The sequence below is a fragment of the Tachypleus tridentatus genome, chromosome 13, assembly GCF_004210375.1.
Source record: "Tachypleus tridentatus isolate NWPU-2018 chromosome 13, ASM421037v1, whole genome shotgun sequence".
In the NCBI taxonomy this organism is placed as follows: domain Eukaryota; kingdom Metazoa; phylum Arthropoda; class Merostomata; order Xiphosura; family Limulidae; genus Tachypleus; species Tachypleus tridentatus.
In genome coordinates, this window is record NC_134837.1 from 66709741 (window position 1) to 66732112 (window position 22372).

At 33.0% G+C, this 22372-nt stretch overlaps 1 protein-coding gene across 1 annotated transcript in view; it reads right to left on the reverse strand.

The window, feature by feature from the left end:
* The window catches only part of LOC143240665 (DNA excision repair protein ERCC-6-like), a 35544-nt gene extending 17415 nt beyond the window's left edge, over positions 1-18129 (reverse strand). Inside the window, 9 exon segments of the mRNA XM_076483465.1 lie at positions 5277-5429; positions 7848-7982; positions 8464-8638; positions 11355-11907; positions 11910-11998; positions 13964-14039; positions 15152-15275; positions 15815-16184; positions 18004-18129. Coding sequence (XP_076339580.1) covers positions 5277-5429; positions 7848-7982; positions 8464-8638; positions 11355-11907; positions 11910-11998; positions 13964-14039; positions 15152-15275; positions 15815-16176 — 1667 coding nt within the window. The 5' untranslated portion in view covers positions 16177-16184; positions 18004-18129.
* Positions 18130-22372: the final 4243 nt, after the last annotated feature.

Below are 22372 nucleotides of genomic sequence, written 5' to 3' on the forward strand. Positions count from 1 at the left end.
CTTTGACCTTTACAGAAATAAGATGGCCAAAGAGCTAAAGAAGGCTTGATTTGAAAAAGCTTATTATTTCGCTGCTCACTCCAGGCCAACTACCAACTGGTGTACAGTCAGGTTTTAATAACTGGACCACAGTCCATGTATGAAACAGGTACGGTGGTGATAAAGCCAGAGCAGATGGACTTTACCACTCCATCAGCTAGCTCATTCCCACAAATGCCAACATGACCTGGTATAAAAAAAAACTGGACAGAAATAGATGATATAGAGAGATGGGCCAGTTTGTTTTGGATATTGATACTAATAGGGTGGTAACTAACATGGAATGATGTCACGGCTAACAGACAGCTGAGTGAATCAGTATAGATCATACAATTTGTATATTGCATAGTTTCAATATGATTCAAGACAAGAGAAATGGCATACAATTTAGCAGTGAACACAGAAATTGTAGAGGGGATTCTGTGTGCTACAACTGAATTGTAACAAACCATGGCAGAACCTACAGAGTCACCCGATTTTGAACCATTTGTATATATGGGAATGGATGGATTGTTTGAAAGATGTTCAGCAAATAAAAAGCAATATTTCCAATCAGGAGTACCAGCCTTCCTCAGATGACTCAAAAATAGGTCACAGTTGGGGATAGTAATTAGCCAAGATGGAAGAAGCCAAACTGTTGATACTGCTACACTATTCAAAGATATATCCAATTTTTCTAATTGTGCCTGAATACGAAGGCTAAAAGGAACAATGGCAGATTTTCTATTATAGAAAAGTGTGGTCCACTGAGGACAGAAAACACAACCCCAAGTAAAATCCTGTGGTAAAAAGCGAAGTTTGGAAGCATACATAAAAGGCAGTTGCAAATGGCAAATATACAGAGGGGGTTCATGGGACTCCACATACAAACTTTGGACTAGAGAAGCATGAAAGACCCCAGTGCAAAGCTAAAGCCCCTGATGATGGATAGAATCCAGCATTTTCAGTGCTGAGGTTCTGGCAGAACCATAAACCATAGACCTATAGTCAAGTTTGTATTGGATAAGGGCACAATAAATTTTAAGCATGGAGTATCAATCAGCTCCCCGAGAGGTGGAAGAGAGGACATGGAGGATGTTTAGTGTTCTTATACATTTGACATGAAGTTGCTTGATATGGAAAATAAAGTTTAATTTACAATCAAATATAAGACTTAAGAACTTTGCCTCAATGACGACAGGAAGTACAACATCATCAATATGAAGTTCTGGATCTGGATGAATACCCTGTTGGCAGCAGCAATGTACACAAACAGTTTTGGAGAAAGAAAGTTGAAATCCATTTGCTGTGATCCACTTAAGTATATGACTGATTGCAGTTTGTAGCTGCTGCTCAATAAATCTCATGTTTGATGACTGCCATGAGATGTGAAAGTCATTAATGAAAACACCATTTGCAACTGTAGGGGTAGCTGTTGACTGATGGCATTAATCTTTATAATGAAAAGTGTGACACTCAGGACACAGCCCTGAAGGGCTCCAAGATCCTGTGGGAAAAAATGGGAAAGTGTTGAGCCCACACGGACTTGGAATCAGAGGTTCATTAAAAAATGCTTAATAAAAAGTGGCAAATTGCCACGCAATTTGTATGAGTGAAGGTCTCGCAAGATGCCATATCTCCATGTTGTATCGTAAGCTTTCTCTTAATAAAAAAAATAGAAACAAGATGTTGTTGCTTCAAAAAGGCTTCTCTAACTGATGTTTCAAGGCAAATTAAGTGGTCTATCGTGAAGCGTTGTCTTTAGAACCCACACTGAGTGGGTGAGAGGTTGTTTGATTCAAGGAACCAAACAAGACCAACATTAATCATCCTCTCTAAGGTCTTACTGAGACAGCTCGTATTTGCAGTGGGACAGTAATTCAAAGGAATCTTTGGATCCTTCCCAGGTTTAAGAATAGGGAGTACAATAGCTTGGCACCAAGCATCATAAAAGACATTCTCCTGCCATATCCAGTTAAAGACAGCCAGGAAAATAGTAAGAGAGGCAGGAGAAAGGTGGTGTAGCATCTCATAATGTAAATTGTCAGGTACAACTGATGTATTGCCAGACCGATGAAGTGCAAATTTGAGTTCCACCAGTGTAACAGGGCGATTGTAGTCATAGGGATGATCAATCAAAAAGGCAAGAGGCAAATGTTCAATTCATGTTTTAAAAGCTAACAAAGAAGGTGATGAGTTTGAAGAGCTAGATACATAAGAGAAACATTCATCAAATGTATTGGCAATGAACTAAGCATTAGCAACTTCATGGCCACTGAATATTAAGATAGAGAGGAAGGTAGAAGTACAGCATCCACTCACCTTCCAATATTGTTCCATACGACTTTTGAACTGTCGGTTGAAGAAATGTTGGAGGTATATTTAATCGAAGATTCCTCCTGGCTTTAACGTCTAGCTTGCTGAGCCCGTGCACGGGCTTGCTGAAATGCATTGCAGTTTGTAAGCATGGGATATCTAAGAAATTTATCCCAAGCACATTTCTGAGCTTTATATGTTATAGAACAAGCAGAATTCCACCAAGGGTGGGAATGCTGTGGGAAAGATGTCGAGGTTTTGGGGATGCACTGAGCAGCTGCTTGGACAAGACAGTTAGTTACTGCTGCTACCAATCATCTGTCAATGATTTACATAAGATGGCAGGATCAACTTCCAAGAGAGCAGTGAAAGAGGGCCAGTTGACCTGGTCCAACTTTTACTGAGGCACATGGGTCAAGTGGCACTGACCATGGCCAATCTCTCTTAATATGATAGGAAAATGGCCACTACCCTGAGGATTGATGTCAAACTCCCAAGAAAAGCAAGTGTAAAGCAAAGGGGATCAGAGAGAAAGATCTGTAGCAGTAAATGACTGCTACGGGTTCTTGAAAATAAGTGTTAAGAGCCAGTATTGAAAAGAGACAGGTTGTGAATCAGGAGCATATGCTCTATAGCACGACCCCTCACATCAATACTAGAACCACCCCAGAGGGGATTATACCCATTAAGCTCCCCAAGATTATAAAGGGGTTGGCAGTTGCTCAATGAGGGCATCAAGGTCTGATGGATGATAATTTTTTCCAGGGATAAGGTACAGAGAGCGATGGTACAACCCAAAAAGATATGGATGGCTACAGCCTCCAAGGGCATATTCAGTGACTAGGACCAGGTGAGCACATGTTGATCAACCAGCAGTGCTAACCCCCCATGTCCTTGTCCAACACATGGCCTATCATTTCGGTATAAGGAGTACTGTTAAATTTTGACTGTATTATTAGGTTTTAAAAAATGTTTCCTGTAAAGAAAGACATTTGGAATGATAAAATAAATCAAATCCTTGTTGTCATTCACATTTGATTGAAAACCTCGACAGTTCCATTGGATTAGCATGCCCATTTTTCTTCATTTTGGAGGAGAATATGGCACAAAGACCTTCTGCTTGCGACCATGCTTTCTTCTTTACTGGATGTGGGTCAGTCACTCTCTAGTGATACTGCTCTGAATCGAGTAGGCAGGTCGAAGTTTGTAGATGCATATTCCAGTGACTGAGGATGTGAACAAATAAGTTGTTTAATTTTTGGAGTGTTAAGAGAGGAAGATCCCATGGAAACACCTGGGCTTGAACAAGATGAAGTTAGGCAATGACTGAAAGATGTGGTAGAGACAGAGATAGAAGTAGATACTGATTCGTTAACTTTGTTGATTTTGGAGGGTACCAGATTAAGATGCGCTGTTGAGGATTCTGTAGGAGGCATGGAAAAGTCTGTCTGGACTCCTACTGTAGTAGTGGGATGAATTACAGCAGCATAAGTCCAAGATAGAATTGGGAATAGTAATTTCTGAGTCTCTGGATAAGTAATATTATGAACTGTCTTGAGACATTGTACTTCTTTCTCTTCCACCCATTTAGGGCAAGAAGTAAAATAGAAAGGATGTGGACCATTACAGTTAACATTATATGGTTCTAGTTGGCATTCAAAAGCATCATGGTCTTTACCAGCACAAGAGGCACATGTTAAGGAACCATGGCAAATTGTTTTTGAGTGACCAAATTGTTGACAATGAAAACATCTAACAGGGTTAAAATATAAGGCCATATCTTACAATTCAGATACCCTGCCTTGATTGTGGTAGGAGGATGCGATGTTGTAAATGTTAATATTAGAACATTTGTTGGCTCCATAATCCCATCTTTACTGAGTAAAAATTTGGCACACGGCTGTAACACCTTGGGTGGTGAAACCTGCAAGGATCTCTGACTCTGGAATGGTCTTTGAATCCCTCTCAACTGTAACTCCTCTGGAAGAATTCAAAGTAGAATGAGGAATAACCTCAATGGGTATATCCCAATGGTCTTCAACTTCAAGAGGAGTTTGGAATATTGTGATGAAGCTGTTTCATCTGATGCAGACTGTAATTTTTTTTCTGATTCAAGGGAGCCAGCAAGCCCTTCTAAACTAGTAAAATGGAGATATCTGCCCTAAGGGTTTTTCAGTTAAAGAATGTATAATTAAAAATCATGGGACAGATTCAAGTTGTGAGTTTGACCATACAAAGTCATCAACGCATGGTCATTCGCCAGTAGTCGGATTTTTCTCTATGCTGTCATGCTTGTTTATTTTTTTTTTATTTGAGGGGTAACCATAATAAAAAAAAAAAGAATATTTCAGTGCCCACTGACCCCACCCACCATGGAACCCTACAAAGGGATGCACTACGGTGCCATATAAGGTCACTGCAGCAACACCACGGTTTCGTGAGCACTATAGCTGAACACCAGTATCAGACAATGTCCACTACACCTATTGAGGATGTCATACGTTGGCACTCAGTTGACCCTTGCCCAAATGGACTAGCCAATTGATCTTGGGGGGGGGGGCACCCCAAAACTGCCCATCTACAGGAATTCAAGGCCAAAGTGGTGTGTTGGAGTTGGACCCCTCAACCACCAGGATCCTGTCCTCCCCTTTACGGGTCACTACGAATGGCAAACACACAAGTGGATGTTTATAATTTATTAGAATACAAGATTTAACAAAACACCTCAGTTTGTTGATGACATTTTTCAGACACAAGATGGACTTTATAAATTATATTTCCAATTAAAACAAGAACATCTTACAGATGTCAACAGTAAAGATGGCACAATAATACACTTAAGAAATAGCTGGTTTCAGCCATTTATGTGTTGACTTTGGGAATATCAAAGAGGGAGCTGCTAATTGCTATTTTTGAACATATCTGTTTCCAAACAGAATTACTTGTCTCCATGTGTCTTGATGTTGCTTGAAGACAAGCCTGCTAGGAAGCTGATGACTTGAATGGTCTTCCCTAATCCCATCTCGTCCCCAATGATCCCACCACTGTTTTGCTGATGAAGTTCCCAAAGCCATCTCACTCCAGTCTGCTGATATCTACATAAATAAATAAAACCTTTATATTTATAAACATACCAATAATGTTGTTGACGCTTTGCTAGAAACAGGTTTGCAACATGATGCAGATCTCTATTCACAAATTAGAACAACAGCTGATTTTACATTTATAAATTAGAATAACAGCTAGTTTTAAATTAATAAATTAGAACAATAGCTAGTTTTAAATTCATAAATTAAAACAATAGCTAGTTTTAAGTTCAGGAATAAGAACAACAGCTAGTTTTAAATTCATAAATTAGAACAACAGCTAGTTTTAAATTCAGAAATTAGAACTAGTTTTAAATTTATAAATTAAAACAACTAGTTTTAAATTCATAAATTAGAACAATAGCTAGTTTTAAATTCATAAATTAGGACAACAGCTAGTTTTAAATTAATAAATTAGGACAATAGCTAGTTTTAAATTCATAAATTAGAACAATAGCTAGTTTTAAATTCATAAATTAGAACAATAGCTAGTTTTGAGTTCATAAATTAGAACAACAGCTAGTTTTAAATTCATTAATTAGGACAATAGCTAGTTTCAAATTCATAAGTTAGAACAATAGCTAGTTTTAAATTCATAAATTAGAACAACAGCTAGTTTTAAATTCAGGAATTAGAACAACAGCTAGTTTTAAATTCAGGAATAAGAACAACAGCTAGTTTTAAATTTATAAATTAGAACAACAGCTAGTTTTAAGTTCAGAAATTAGGACAACAAATAGTTTTGAGTTCATAAATTAGAACAGCTAGTTTTAAATTTATAAATTAAAACAACTAGTTTTAAATTCATAAATTAGAACAATAGCTAGTTTTAAGTTCATAAATTAGGACAATAGCTAGTTTTAAGTTCATAAATTAGGACAATAGCTAGTTTTAAATTCATAAATTAGAACTAGTTTTAAATTTATAAATTAAAACAACTAGTTTTAAATTCATAAATTAGAACAACAGCTAGTTTTAAATTCAGGAATTAGAACAACAGCTAGTTTTAAATTTATAAATTAGAACAACAGCTAGTTTTAAGTTCAGAAATTAGGACAACAAATAGTTTTGAGTTCATAAATTAGAACAGCTAGTTTTAAATTTATAAATTAAAACAACTAGTTTTAAATTCATAAATTAGAACAATAGCTAGTTTTAAGTTCATAAATTAGGACAATAGCTAGTTTTAAATTCATAAATTAGGACAATAGCTAGTTTTGAGTTCATAAATTAAAAGAACAGCTAGTTTTAAATTCATAACTTAGAACAATAGCTAGTTTTGAGTTCATAAATTAGAACAACAGCTAGTTTTAAATTCATTAATTAGGACAATAACTAGTTTCAAATTCATAAGTTAGAACAATAGCTAGTTTTAAATTCATAAATTAGAACAGCTAGTTTTAAATTCAGAAATTAGGACAACAAATAGTTTTGAGTTCATAAGTTAGAACAATAGCTAGTTTTAAGTTCATAAATTAGGACAATAGCTAGTTTTAAACTCATAAATTAGAACAGCCAATTTTAAATTCATAAATTAGAACAACAGCTCGTTTTAAATTCATAAATTAAGACAATAGCTAGTTTCAAATTCATAAGTTAGAACAATAGCTAGTTTTAAATTCATAAATTAGAACAACAGCCAATTTTAAATTCATAAGTTAGAACAGCTAGTTTTAAATTCAGGAATTAGAACAGCTAGTTTTAAATTCAGGAATTAGAACAGCTAGTTTTAAATTCAGGAATAAGAACAACAGCCAGTTTTAAATTCAGAAATAAGAACAACAGCCAGTTTTAAATTCAGAAATTAGAACAACAACTAGTTTTAAATTCAGAAATTAGAACAATAGGTAGTTTTTAAATTATGAAAGACATTACAGAAAACACAAAACACAGAAGGTGAAAGCTTTTAGATAAATTGTTTTAAAACAAAGATATTTCTCCTGTTTTGAAGATAATACATGAAAAGGTTCATAAGTATGCTATTCACAAAATGAACACTTAATATAATTATGTCTATACACACACACACACATATATATATATATATAAGCCTTAAAATTATTATAGAAATACCACTGTAATTTCCAGTTATAACCTTGAAGCCATAACAAAACATGTCTCTGGTGATAGCACCCAAAAGCACTGGGGATATTCCATCTATCAGAGATATCTCCAACCACACTTTTGGGTGCTATCACCACAGACAATTTCTAAATAATAATAGTTTTAAAACTATCTCTTCCATTATACACACACATGCACATACATACCTACTAGCAACGATACCTGTCTGAAACACACATTTATTTCATTGGTTTAACATGAACTGTACAATGACACTGAGTCAGAAGTAAGGGGTAAAATGGTACTCTTAATGTGAGATCAGGAATTCTTCCTTTGGCTTAGAATGTTGAAAAATATACCAACCTATACAGTTTCTTCCATATACAATTTGGAACTTTAAATCCATCACCAAGCATGGTAAAACTTGTGTCATCATCCTCTTTCTCTCCATCAATAACGTTTTTGTGTTTCATGGCAAACTTTTCATAATGATGAGAGCTACAAAAATAAATGACAAAATATGACAATTTTTTTAATAAAATAAAAATAAATTTTTATTAGTTCCAAATTTCCTATTGCTTTGGTTATTTAGACTTCATAGTTTTACCCCTTCAGACTAGAGAATGTTATGTAAAAATTACATTCAAGATATTTTTAAATAGAAATTTAGGCACTTTCAGATACTTTTATCCTAATGGCAAAAATTCAGTACTTTTCCTTAAAAAAAATGATGTAGAAAATTTAAATTAGCACAAATCAGTTGTAAATTTACTGGCTTACAATACTAAAATCTGGAGTTTGATTCCAAATGGTAGAAAGACCACATATAACTGGTTGTGTAGGTTTTTGCTACAAACAAATATGTATCTTTTATCAGTTTTAAAAAAATCAAATGTTTTTTGTTTACAATTGTTTTATTAGCCAGTTCTTGTTTTGAAATTCACAATTTTACTTTATAAACTACTAAACTATAGCTTACCGTAATCTTTTTAAGTACTGTTCTTGAAGGCCATCATCTCTAACTTTCTTCAGTTTAGTTTCCTTCTGACAGGTTTTACTAGTTGTTTCATCTGGGCCATCAGCAAGAGACAGCCTGTTCTTCTTAACAGTAATCCAATCATTCACAGTAGCTTCATCTTCCTTTCTCTTTTTTCCTACAACCATAACTACAGGTTATTTGATTAACCAATTTCAAGGACTTTGATGCTTTCCAAAATAATAACAGACATTTTTTAAGACCATTTATTATAAGGTCAAGTAGTAAGTTACTTTTCAATCTATCTGATAAATTCTTTGATCCTTCACCTTTAAAAACAGAAACTTTACAACTCTATTAATATGGTACTCATTACAAGGTCATACACATATGAGAATATTTATTGTAACTTTTTGATACATAACTTTCTACTGGACATACAATTATGGTCATGATACCTTGACATCTCTGAAAAAAAATTACTCTAATTTTCCATCCAAATATTATAAAATTTATACAAATAAACAAGTTTATAAATTATGAGAAGAGAAAATTATTCAGTAAAACAGGGTCTATGTTTTTAGATTTTTTTGCATAAAATGCAACATCAAACTGATTTTCTTTTTGTGTGATAAATTCTTAAACAAAGCAAAATAATTATTCTACTTACACACAAACCGAATACTGATATTAAAGTTGAAACATACATTAATCATTAAAAAACTTCTGACCTTCTACAAACACCCAAACCAAATATTACATCACTTGTATATATTTAAAGGATCCATCGACTGAAGAGAAGGAATGCGTTAAACTTATTATATTAGTATATATGATGTTCATAGAACATGTACAAAAGTATGAGGTGTTAAGTTACGACACAAAAAAAGTTTTTATTGTTCGTATTGAACACTGAGTCATCGTTGTCAGTAAGTAAAGATGTAATTCTAAGACCCAAATATAAGCAGAAAGGGGAACTAAGAGGCCAAAAATTAATGAAAAAGGTCTTCATAGCATTTAAAACAAATTTAGATTTCTTGATCATATTATACCAGTCAAAAAATAAGCTGTCAATTGATAATCTTGTTAACCCTAACCTAAACATATACAATTTTCATTGATGATATAAACCAATCAGCACATAACTTGAAGTTGACAAATACTTCTGTACAAAAAAAAATTCACAAAAGATTCACAGTTTAAAGATTACACACAGTAGCAGTATTTTTGTTTTAATATACACTAATAATCTCATTTATCAACAATGAAAAGTAAAAAAAAAAACTGTAGAAGACTTATTAGAAAATTACATAAAAATATTGAGATATTACAGAGGTAAAGTTCCAGAAGCAGTCAATACTTCCCTCAGAACTTTAAAGGAGGGCAAAGGTCAGATATAAACCTTTTTCTTCTCTGGTAGATCAATAAACAGTGAGCATATGCCTGATGACTGAAGAGCTTCTAATGTTACTCCTATTTTTAAACACAGTGAGAAGAGTTGCCTTGTAAATTAAAGGCTAGGTCTCATTTCTGTACTGGGAAAACTTCTAGAGTTTGATTAGAAAAAACATTAAATATTCATTTACTGAAATGTATTACAAAAGAAAGCCAACATGGTTTCACAACAGGAAAACCAATACATTTCTTCCTTACCAACAGTGTTAACTTTATACAGAATGTTACTTGTTAACTGTACAATAAAAAGACTTTTTGGATTTTAAAAAGCTTTTTGATAAGCAAACTTCACATTGGTCAGAGTGAGTTGGAGAAAGGCTAATTAGAGTGACAGTTAACTGGGTGAAATAATTGAAACATTCTTATTAATGGAGTCCAAGTTGAACTGTACCTTTGTTATAATGATGTACATAAAGATAAGTACCTGGGACTATCCTTTTCATGAAAAACTGATAACAGCATATTAGTAAACAAATTAAGCAAGTAACCTCTAGCATATTTCAAACTGTATCAAAAATTGTCTGGTACTTTACAACAGTTTAAATCTTTTGAATGATAGGTTGGACAAATAATTAACAAATGATCTTTAATTATCTTACAAATATAGCAGTTCACTGTGTTGTAATCTAGTAACATGATTAATATAGATGAGAACTTGTTCAATAGGATGACTGAAGGAAAAAAATCTTCACATAGTGGTAAATGAATCGTTAAAGCAGTGTGCCAGAGCTAAAAGAGAAGGTGACAGAATTTTAAGATATACTTATAGAAATACTGATCAAAAGACATAATTGTCTCTTTGTTCCACTAGTTAAGCCTTACTTGGAATACTATGTGCAGTCTCATTATTCTTATCCACAAAAAGATACCGAGTTAATGAAAAAGGATCAAAGAACTACAGAATGACTCCAGGGATAAAAGGGTGACACCTTATGAATTAGTTGAGACCTCACAAGAGTTCAGTTTCTGAAAAATATTAAAGAATTTAAATTTTGAATTGGGATGAGCATGCAGGAGGAACAGTTTTGAACTTTGAAGGACTAAATAGTCCTTTGTTGTCCATCTGTTATGATGGAGTAGGAAGTTCTTTAGAACTAAAATAATATCTTGAATAATCATCTTTTTACATGCACGAGTTTCTAACTGGACACTCTTACACGTGGTCAACTTAATGAAAAATGGTTTAATGGTAATCTTCACCCCTACCCTCCAAACTGTAGTACACCACTCTTTAAGAATGAAATAAGCTACATATTAAACAGGTTTGTACCTTCACTCTTTTCCTCAAAACATTTACCTAATAGATACAGGCAAATATATTTTCTTAACTTAAAAAAATATTGAAATCAAGTTTAAAAATTAAAATAAAATCTATTTCTTCTTTAAAACATTCTAAGTGAAGCCTCTTATGCTACACTATATTAAGCATCCAAACTGACCTTTCTTTGTGTTCGGTTCATCCTCACTTGACAAAACATCTATTTCTTCATCAGGGATATACTCCTCATCACTGTCTTGCTGCCAACAACCATCCTCCTCCTCTTCATTATCATAGCAAACATCTCCATTTTCAAAATCACTCATTTCTGAATCACTTCTATAGTGAACATTTAGGCTAAGGAACTTACTCTTCACGGCTTTAGTTCTTCTGGCAATTTTTGATATCAGTTTTAATTTCTTTTGTGCTTTCTTTCTTCTTTGAACAGTTAAAGGCATGTATTGTTTTGAGGTAGATGGTTGAGAAGGGCTTAAGTTACCTGCATACCTATATGAACTGTTGACAGAACCCTTACTTTGTGTCTCGTCTTCAGTTTGTGGCTGTGGAAACTTACAACTCTCAACTGGACTTTTAGTGGTTTTTGGAGATATCTTCTGTATAATGTTCATTTTGCATTCAAATTCTCCCATAAGAAACTTTTCAAATTCTGTAATTTCTGTATCAGATATTTTATTTACTTTCCTAATCCCTTCACAGCTTTCACCCCAGAGGAAAACACAGTACCAAAAGGAGTCATCTGTCCAGTACGAATCAGCCTCTCTTCTTGTGAATCATTTCCATCAAAAATCATTTGTAAGGAACTTCCTAAAAATTATTTTAAAAAATACATTTCAGTGCTAGTAAATATTATTGTATTTATTGTACAGAAACTTAAGAAAGAGAATGAGGATTATCCTGGGTACAAAATCAGGAGTGGAAACAAATATACAATTAGTCTTGCTGTCTTGATGCAATGTGGACACTCAGTTACTTCTCTATATATATAAATAGTTTTAAAAACAAACAAAGAATATAATTTAAAAATCTACACACCTCAGCATTTGCTACGTAAATAATCATATTTTTTATAACCTCTTCATAATTTGCCTGTACTTTTCATACAACAACTGTCAGGATTTTATGTATATGCAAGTTGGCTGAGAATGTTTTACAGTAGATGTCTGTGACTTGTTGATGGTAAATTCAAACAATAAACAGACAGTGCACAATCCACTTGTTTTAAGGTAGTATATTCAAAACAAGTCAAACATATATACAAACATTATTTACACTAAGATATCACAGTTGTACCTCAAAAACTTTAAATAATTCTCTTTTCTTATTGGAAGTCTATGTTGACTAGTTCAGTTACTTTAGATTCCAATTAACAAGAATAATTATTCTTCATTACTCTAATCACAATAGCATATGTTAATTATTTACTGGGAGCAAATAACAAATAAAACCAAAATCAACACATTTTTATTTCAAGAAAAACTAAGTTTTATACTACATAACATTATGGATAAATGTACAATTTAGAAACTCGTTTCATGGTTCTTCTATCGCTGCTACTTTAAAATATTAACACAAGAAGAGATTCCTGACATTGATATATATAACAGGAAGAGTTTCCTGTGTTCTATTTAAAGATCAGTTGTTTGTGTAAATTGACATCTGTATGAACTCATAATAATTATAGACATAAAACCAAGACATTTTCTGATCAGATAATGAATTATTTTGTCCCTTGGCTACTGTGTATAATATATGTACATAGTAGTGCAGGTGTTATAATCACTTCCTGTAAACATTCAAACAATGTATCTTGAAAGACAATGACTAATTTTATCACTTTTTATTTTTTCTTGAAATGATAAAATTATCTTTGTGAAAAGAACAGTGAAAGATATCATTTAATAACAGCTGTTTTTTTTAATTAGTTTTTAGGCTAGTAAAATATGGCTCTGCATTACATGAATCAAACTAAACATACTATGAAAACCTTTCTTCCTTCTATCTGAATGTCTTTCTCTGTAGCAGATAAAAAAACAAATAGAAGGAGTGGCAGAAAGTGAACCTAATAATAAACAAAATGTCAAATGTTTCACACTTCAATTTAACTATTAACTTAGTAGATTTGAACTCTTCTGAAGATCAGTGAATGTTAATCTACATAACTGAATCTAAAAAGGCTTATACATGTTATCTTGCACATACATACATACATGTTCTAAAACATATTCTTAATTGCACTGCTGTAAAATTTTATATCATTGGTTTGATCCTTTAAGTTATTTCATAAAAATACTGCAAAGTTAGTTCACACGACAAAAATAATTCATTTCTTCAGTATTGTTCATTATAGGTTACATTCACTTGTAAGACAAACTCACAAACAAGATTTCCACAGAAATTAATGTATGGTTAACTTATAAATGTGATGAATTTCCTTGCTAATTAAGTAATTATAAACACACACTACCTAGCTTATCAACTGAAACACAGGAGAATGGATTTTCACCATTTAACTCAATACTAGATGCTAAACTGAATAATTGATTCACTCAGTTTAACATTTAAAGAAAATCAAGTTTTCTTTGTAATACAGAAGTCTTCCAGATCCTACCAAGGCCTTAACTTTTATGAAATTTCTAGATATTCCTTCACCTTGATATTGGGACTGCTCCCTATAGTAATCAAACAGCTAAATTATAAGACAGAAATGTAGCTTATAGAAATACAAAAATATTTATTATAAAAAACTACAAGGTTAAGACCTTGCTTTACCTTTATCATCCATTTGGTTAGACTCTTCAGAATTCTTATGTTGGAGTTCATTTTCCAGTTGTTGCAGCTCAACTAGCTGATGAATACAGATATTACATCACCAAGTTTAACACGTTTTTTTATAAAAACAGCAACAAATATTTTCATGACCCTATTTCTGTAAATGTTAGTAACTATTTATTAAATAAACTATTTTAATTCCCAAGTATGTTATTTGTTTTATAGTACTATAGTTTAAATCTTAATACTCCTGTTTATATGGTTTAAAATTTTTGTTGGATAATCACATGGGCATCTGCAGAAATGTTTCTAGTGGGCAAAGTAGTGTTAAATTGTTAACTGAATAAAAAAATTCATATACATACTCTGAATAAACAAAGTATTATGTTTCTCATTTTCCAGGTAGGGGTAAATTCACCCACCCCTTTCATTCAGACTGACTGACTCAGTAATGGCTTCATAAATTCATGGAAAAATCTTTAATGGAAATACTTTAAAAAGTCAGATATCTGTGTATCACATGCTTGTAATGTTTTATATAAACTTACCAAATTTCACAAATATAAACTAAAACATTCAAAATTACAGCGTGTATAGTTTCATGGTAAAAGTGATCTATCCCCTACCCCAATTGTTCCCCTCCCCAGTATCATAAATGCCTCCAAAACTCTTAAGAGCAAAAAGTGTAAAATGTTTGAAACTTTTTGTTTGATTTTTCTACTTAATGAAGTCCCTATATGAGAGTTACTCTGGCAGAATACAAGATTCTGGAAATAACAGGAAAACCACACAACATTCTCACTTACAATCACTAAACATTAAAAGAAAAAAGAATATTACTATGACAACTTACATAAACATTAAAAGGTTTTTCTTTCAAAATTTAACTTCAAAATAGTGGACAGCAAGTTAAGTAAAGATGTTAAAATTTGAACAAATTAATGTGAAAATATTTTTTATTTTGTTTTTCATAAAACTCCAACCAATTATAAGTCATTCAGTGAAAGTACCCATTATTTAGGAAAGATACTTCAAGTAACTGATAGTGATTTTTAAATAACACTTATCTACAATACACCAACTAAAATAAAAACTACTACTCAATAAAGTGCTCTGTCATAATAATGAGACTGAGATTATAATTATGAAAATTAGTTTAGATACTAAAAGGGTGAGCAATTTCAATACCTTAGTTTTGTGTTTTTGTTTGATATTATCAACTTGCTTCTGGCATTCTGAGCTCAAAGAGTTTGCATCACGATCAATCACAGCCAATGTGTTTTCAAAGTGACCTATTTCCTGCTTTAAAGACCTACAAATAAATAAATTATATGACCACAACACAAAATAACAAAACCAACATTTCACACAGTTGGTACAATGAATTATGTTGTATTTACAACTTTAAAGTAGAAATAGATACATATGTTTTGTTCTAAAAATAATAAAGAAAGATTAACATTATTTTACACCATGTCTAGAAAACATACATTTTTAAACCAAGAAAATAACTAAAAGGCTTAAAATATTATGCTACTATACATACATACATATACTTAAATTATGAAACCCATCATTTATAAGAAAATATAAATACTTTAAATATTCGACTTAAGTTTTAATTTGATCTAAAATGCACTTTCCAATATACCAATATACATAATCAAACTAATACACTTTTGTTTTAGAAATTGAAATTAATATTAAAGAATGAGACTCAAAACATGAAAGCCTGAAATCTGTACAAATAATAGTTAAGACAAATTATTACCTGAGAATGTACAAGAAAAGAGCAAATTTCAGTTTTAATAAACTTAAAAGCAAAAAGTAGATTATTTTCTCAAGTGATACCTGATAGCAGTTTCTTCTTTTTCAGCTGTCTTTCTTTTTTCTTCTTCTCTCTGCTGCTTAAAAGCTTCATCTACTTGAGCAAGAACCTCTTTCTCAAAATCAGACTGATTATATGCACAAACCCCCAAACCTAATAGTTCCTCAGCATCCTCTTCTATAGAAATCATTGGAATGTTTGTCTTATTAATCTTAAAGGCATTATCTGTTCCTAATTCATTATTAAGGTTCTTTCCTAAACCACCTTCTTCCAAGTGAGTACCAAATCCATGGTTATCATTGACTGTAGCGAGATCTTTATCTTGAAACTCAACATTTTCACAGCTCCCATTACTCGCCACACACAGCTGTTGTTCTTCATCCATTGTGATTCCTGTGATGTGGGAAAGATGTCAAATAGTTAACTGAATCATAAGTAGATACACTTCTGAGTATGGCATTTAACTATTTTAAACTATAATCTTACAAAATGGGGCTTATTTATACATGATTAACTATAGCCTATATTACCATACAAACTTCTTTACTTTCACTCAAAATTTCCAAATAATAATTACTTTAATGGCTAGACCAGACTCATTCTTTAACAAGAGCTACTTTTGGCCTCTAGCAAAAATACTTTTATAAATATAAATTTTAAGGTCCAAAATATGAAATACACACAACAAGAAAGCATTTGGTTCTTCAAACTGTTTTCACACACAAACCTTCTGGCAAAATAATAACTCAAACCTTCCATTTATCTGTTATGAAATCATATTTTCCTCCTACACCATTTATAATAGTAACTTTTTCCATAAGCTAATCATTCTGTTGTGAAAACAAAACCATCTTACTCGAGTCCAAACTGTTTTTATATACATCTTAAACTTTTCTCTTATCCAAATGCCTTCAAAACACAGCACACAGAAATCTTGAAGCCTATCAGTTACTTGGATAATATTGTAAATTTAAACAAAATCATGTCTTAGACTTCTTTTCTCAAGAAAAAATAAGAATTCTTACACCCATCCTCATAATTTTTTCACCAACAGAATCATCCTAGTAGCCCTCCTTTGAATCTTGTCCTACAAGTCAATATTCCTTCTTAGATAAGCACACAAAAATCATACACAGAATCCCAGGTTAAAGTGCACTAATAGTTTAGATAGACAATTACATTCACTTATAATCAATAAATCTATTAAAATACTCTTAACTCCCAACCTTCATCAACAAACAGAAAACTAATCACTAACTCCAAATATCTGTTTTTATTCTTAAGTTTTGCAAAGTTTAGTTTCTACCACTCTGAAATCAATTTATATCTGACCTTTCCAAGTTTTATATTAAACATCTCTTATTTTGCAATGTTTCATATAATTGTCAATTTTATAAACTAATAAGTAGAAGACCTAAGGATGTGGAAAGTGATTAGGAGTGAAGTTTAATCACCCTTTCAGCCATGGGGGCATTATAATGTGACAGTCAATCCCACTATTTGTTGGTAAAAGAGTAGCCCAAGAGTTGGCGGTTGGTGGTGATGACTAGCTGCCTTCCCTCTATTCTTACACTGCTAAATTAGGGATGGCTAGCACAGATAGCCCTCGAGTAACTTTGTGCAAAATTTCAAAACAAACAATGAAGTTTAATTTTGATAGTAAATATGAACTAGGAATATATCCATCAGACTTGGAGCAGTTGCATAGGTGGGGAACGTTTCAATATGTCCTACTAAAAAGGCATTAATATTAGGAAAATTACTTTCAGGAAAAGCAGGAGAATGCATAAAATTTAATCCACAACCAAATATTTTCAAGGGACCTGAAGCAAGCCTAGCCCCTAGCAGTAATGGGTGCCCCTGTGGCATACATTCCCTCGCTTTGCCCGTTCAACTTCAAATAAACTTATCTACTTTCCCACTTTCAATATGTAACCTACACTTCTGCAGATTTTCAATTTCTATTTTAATTTTTTTCTGTTTGTTCGTGAAACTGAGAGTACGATTCTGTCAATTCAGTGTCCACGATTGGTATGTCTTAGTACTAAATAGCAACTATCAACACCGAGCGATAATTTTCTCGTTACTTAATAATGTTACTCCTACTTTGTCAGTATTACTATAATATTTAGTTCAATATTAAATATTATTACTAATATGGTTTATAAGAAATGTACATTAAGAGTTAATAATTAAAAACAACTCTACTTACACAGAATAAACATGATCGATATCAAAAGCCTCTAATACAATACATAACACATTAAACACAAAAGTACAAAAATTGATGACAACTACCACGATCATAATTATGTAATCACTGTTATAGAGGCCGCTCTAGGCGAATTGTGTTTTTTCATAAATGTCTGATATATAAACATAATTGTCAATGTATTTAATAGCCAAGTGTCTGTTTGTCACACTCTATATCTAATTAATGACGGCTAGCGCAGATAGCCCTTGTTATCTTTGTGCGAAATTGAAATATTTTTCTTGAAGAGGGGCGTGTTGTTTAAGAGTTATTATTTAGTATATTTAGTGAGTTAATATTTAATTATTATTTAATTTCCTAATAACAGTGTTATAAAGTAATTATTATAAAAGCAAAAGTTATGACCTGTTTTATTATGTAACTCTACATAAGAAAATACAAAGCTTTACTCTGCCAATTGTTTTACTAGGCTTTTGTAATTTTGTTGATGTCCTTTTACTCGAAACTTCTGAGTTTTCTCATTATATTTGATATTGCTGTTACTAGAGGGCTAGATATTTTTACGTGCAGATACACAAGTATAAAAAATAAGTTAATAAAGACAGCTCAGTGAAAGTAAAACTGAAGTTCGACTCTGTGTTTGTCAGATTACCTGTAACGAACGATTTCTGAAGGGAAAGTTTCGCAGTTTGTATTTTAACAAAAGCGATGGAGAAGAATAATTCACCCTGTCATTCGGATTCTAAAATAACTGAACCAACATATGTAGATATTTGATATAAAAGGGGAGTTATTTAAAATTCTGCATACAACTGTGGTTACCAACAGAATAGCATAAAGAATTTATCACCAACTTTATTTTGATCGCAGAGAAGAGAAGAAATAATAAAAAAAGTAACTAATTCAGTCTGTGTGAACTTTTGACAAGAAAAGAGAATTATGTAAAGCTTTAGATTCAACTATGGTAAGCAGTAGTATAATGATTTTTTTACATACGTTTCACTTGTTTTGAATATGTATTAGTTTAAAACAGGTGGATTGTGTGCTGTCCGTTTATTATTGAAATTATCGCCAACAAGTCACAGACACCTGATAGAAAGAATTCATCCCTTAATTAAAAACATAACAGTGTTTGAGTACAAACGAAACAAAAAAACACCCAAATAAAGCTTTCGAGAGATTCTAAAATGCACTTTATTTTGAAGGAGAATATCGTCATTGAAGTCTTAAACAAAGGATTTTTTTAATAATACCGTATCTAATACCAATGTGTGAGCTCTAGCTCCTAGTTTCATGCCCTTATGTCCCAAAAGTACCTTTTTTACAAATCACAAAAATTATCAACAATTATGAAAATATTCACCTATTATACACCTTGCTTGATACAAGTTATTAGAAAAAAAATATTCAGTGTTAAAATAAATGTCACGCAGAAACTTCCAAGTCTTTATAAAAACAATCGATATGTTATTAATTATTAGAACACAATAATTCGTCACCTAGTTTTAAATCATAATCAATGTTTATAATAACAACTACTGTTTTTACCAGGAGCAACTCACAGTCCTCTAGTCCCTCAAAAATTCCCTCTTATTCAAACGACACATTTGTCTCAGATACTTGAAAAGCACCATTTTTTGCCAATAATTCCCTGCCCTATTTAATGATCTTTGCACGTTTCTGCCTAATTTAAGTGTTGAAAAAATAACTAAAGATGTTTCTTGAAAGTACAGTCTTTATTTCCAGCATTATTTAACGTTAAACTTCAAATAACCTAGACAGAAGGTAACTTATGTTAGAACAGTCGATATAAAATGATGGTGGAATGACTGTATCAAAACCACATTTTAGCCCTGTTTATCATTTTGTAAGTAGTTTGATGCCACTGAAGACTGGTCACTTTGGTAAAGGATATGTAACATACTTTTACAATGCAAACTATTCGTATAATCATATACATAAAGATGTATTTAAATTGAGGACTTGTAATTTCCGAGCCTGGGATAGACTTTTGTACTTAAAGATGTTATGAAACAAACGAATATGGATCAACTTTTGACAACAGAACCACCCAGAAAAAAATATTCAACAAATTGTATTCCAATCACAGTAAACAAAGTTTGGGATCTAGTAACAGGTAAGAATACCCAAACACAAATTTTTGTGACAAAAGCCAGCTACATGCTCTGGACAACAGTACACAACAAATAACCAATTAACATTTTTCCCTAGAAAATCAACATAGGTTACGTGTACGTAAGTTACCTCCATAAATATTCTTTCAACCATCTCATACCTCAATAGCTGAAGAATCAAATAGATATTCGTGTTATATATTTCTGTGATTTTAACTTTTGCAATAAGATGTCATTCTTGAATCTAATATTGATTATGGAAGTATATAGAAAGGAGCAGTGCGCCTTAGACGTGACAACCTTATGGCGAACCTTTTTAAAATGGAATCTACACTACAGGACTGTTGTCAAAATGTATAATTGTCAAACAGAGCATGACTGGTCATAACAATATGGAAGTAACGACGTGGCGAGTCTCTAAAAAACGTTTCGATATAACTCAACTTCTATCCTACAGCCCCCGCTAGTACAGTGGTAAGTCTACGGATTTACAACGCTAAAATCAGGGGTTCGATTCCCCTCGGTGGGCTCAGCAGATAGCCCGTTGTGGCTTTGCTAAAAGAAAAACAAACACAAACACACTCTATCCTACACTAATTCTTGAAACAAGTGAAAGACTCGAAAAATTAATGGGTTGTTAATTTGACTTGTAAAGCTAATAAAGTGTTCAAATCGATATTAAGAGATCACTTAGTTAAATATCTCGACACGAGATACGTTGTGTGTTTTAGAAACAAATTATTTGTTTTACCAATTTATTAGAATTGTTGTGTTTCAAAATAGCCTATCTTATTTTATGTTGTTTGTTTGTTTGTGTTTGGAATTTCGCACAAAGCTACTCGAGGGCTATCTGCGCTAGCCGTCCCTCATTTAGCATTGTAAAACTAGAGAGAAAGCAGTTAGTCATCACCACCCACCGACAACTCTTGGGCTACTCTTTTACCAAAGAATAGTGGGATTGACTATCACATTATAATGCCCTCATGGCTAAAAGGGCGAGCATGTTTGGTGTGATGGGGACTCGAACTTGCGATCCTCATATTACGAGTCAAGTGCCTTAATCACCTAGCCATGCTAGGCCTAGAATATTGTGAAACTAGTAACAAAAATTTTAGGGGTTAGACAAAAAATCAACATGGCAGTAGAAAGTAGTGATGTTTTGGTGTTGTTTTAAGAAAACATATTGGAATATACTACGTCAAATCCTGATTTCGAGGTTTTTTATTATGTGTGCCAATTTGTGAAATGTTATTTTCAAATATGATGGGCCCGGCATGGCCAAGCGTGTTAAGGCGATTGACCGTAACATTATAACGCCCCCACGGCTGAAAGGGCGAGCATATTTGGCGCGACGGGGAGGCGAACCCGCGAATTACGAGTTGCACGCCTTAACACGCTTGGCCATGCTGGGCCCACATAGAAGGCACCTGGTTACCACCAGTCACGGTCAACCATTGGGCTACTCTTTTACAAACGAATAACTGAATTAAATGTTACATTACAACGTTACCATGGCTAAAAAGGCGAACATATTGGGTAGTATGAAGATTCGAACCAGCGAACCTCAGATTGTGACTCAAGTGTCCTAACCACCTCGTCATGCTGGGTCGCGAAACTGATCTGAGAGTTAGAGAAAAGACATAGGCGTAATCATTGACAATTATCCAGAATCTTTGGTTGACTATTTGTTCAGTGAATAGAACCAAGAAAGTGTTAGGTGTCGACTTACAGATTTTAAATGTAATTGAGTGTAATGTGATTATATAAATTTTAATGAGGCTTTACTTAAGGCACAATGTGTACATTTGACCTACTGATATGTTGAAAAAGACCTAGAGATGAATTACTAGTGTGAAAGTTACAAAATGAAAAGACTTGGTAATTTTCACTTTATTGATTAGAGTTGCTTGTTTGTTTTTTGAATTTCGCACAAAGCTACTCGAGGGCTATCTGTGCTAGCCGTCCCTAATTTAGTAGTGTAAGACTAGAGGGAAGGCAGCTAGTCATCACCACCCACCGCCAACTCTTGGGCTACTCTTTTACTAACGAATAGTGGGATTGACCGTAACATTATAACGCCCCCACGACTGAAAGGGCGAGCATATTTGGCGCGACGGGAATGCGAACCCGCGAATTACGAGTCGCACGCCTTAACACGCTCGGCCATGCCGGACCTGATTAGAATTGCAGAAGAATCAGAAATAATAGGATTCAGATGTATCGAGTTCTTATGA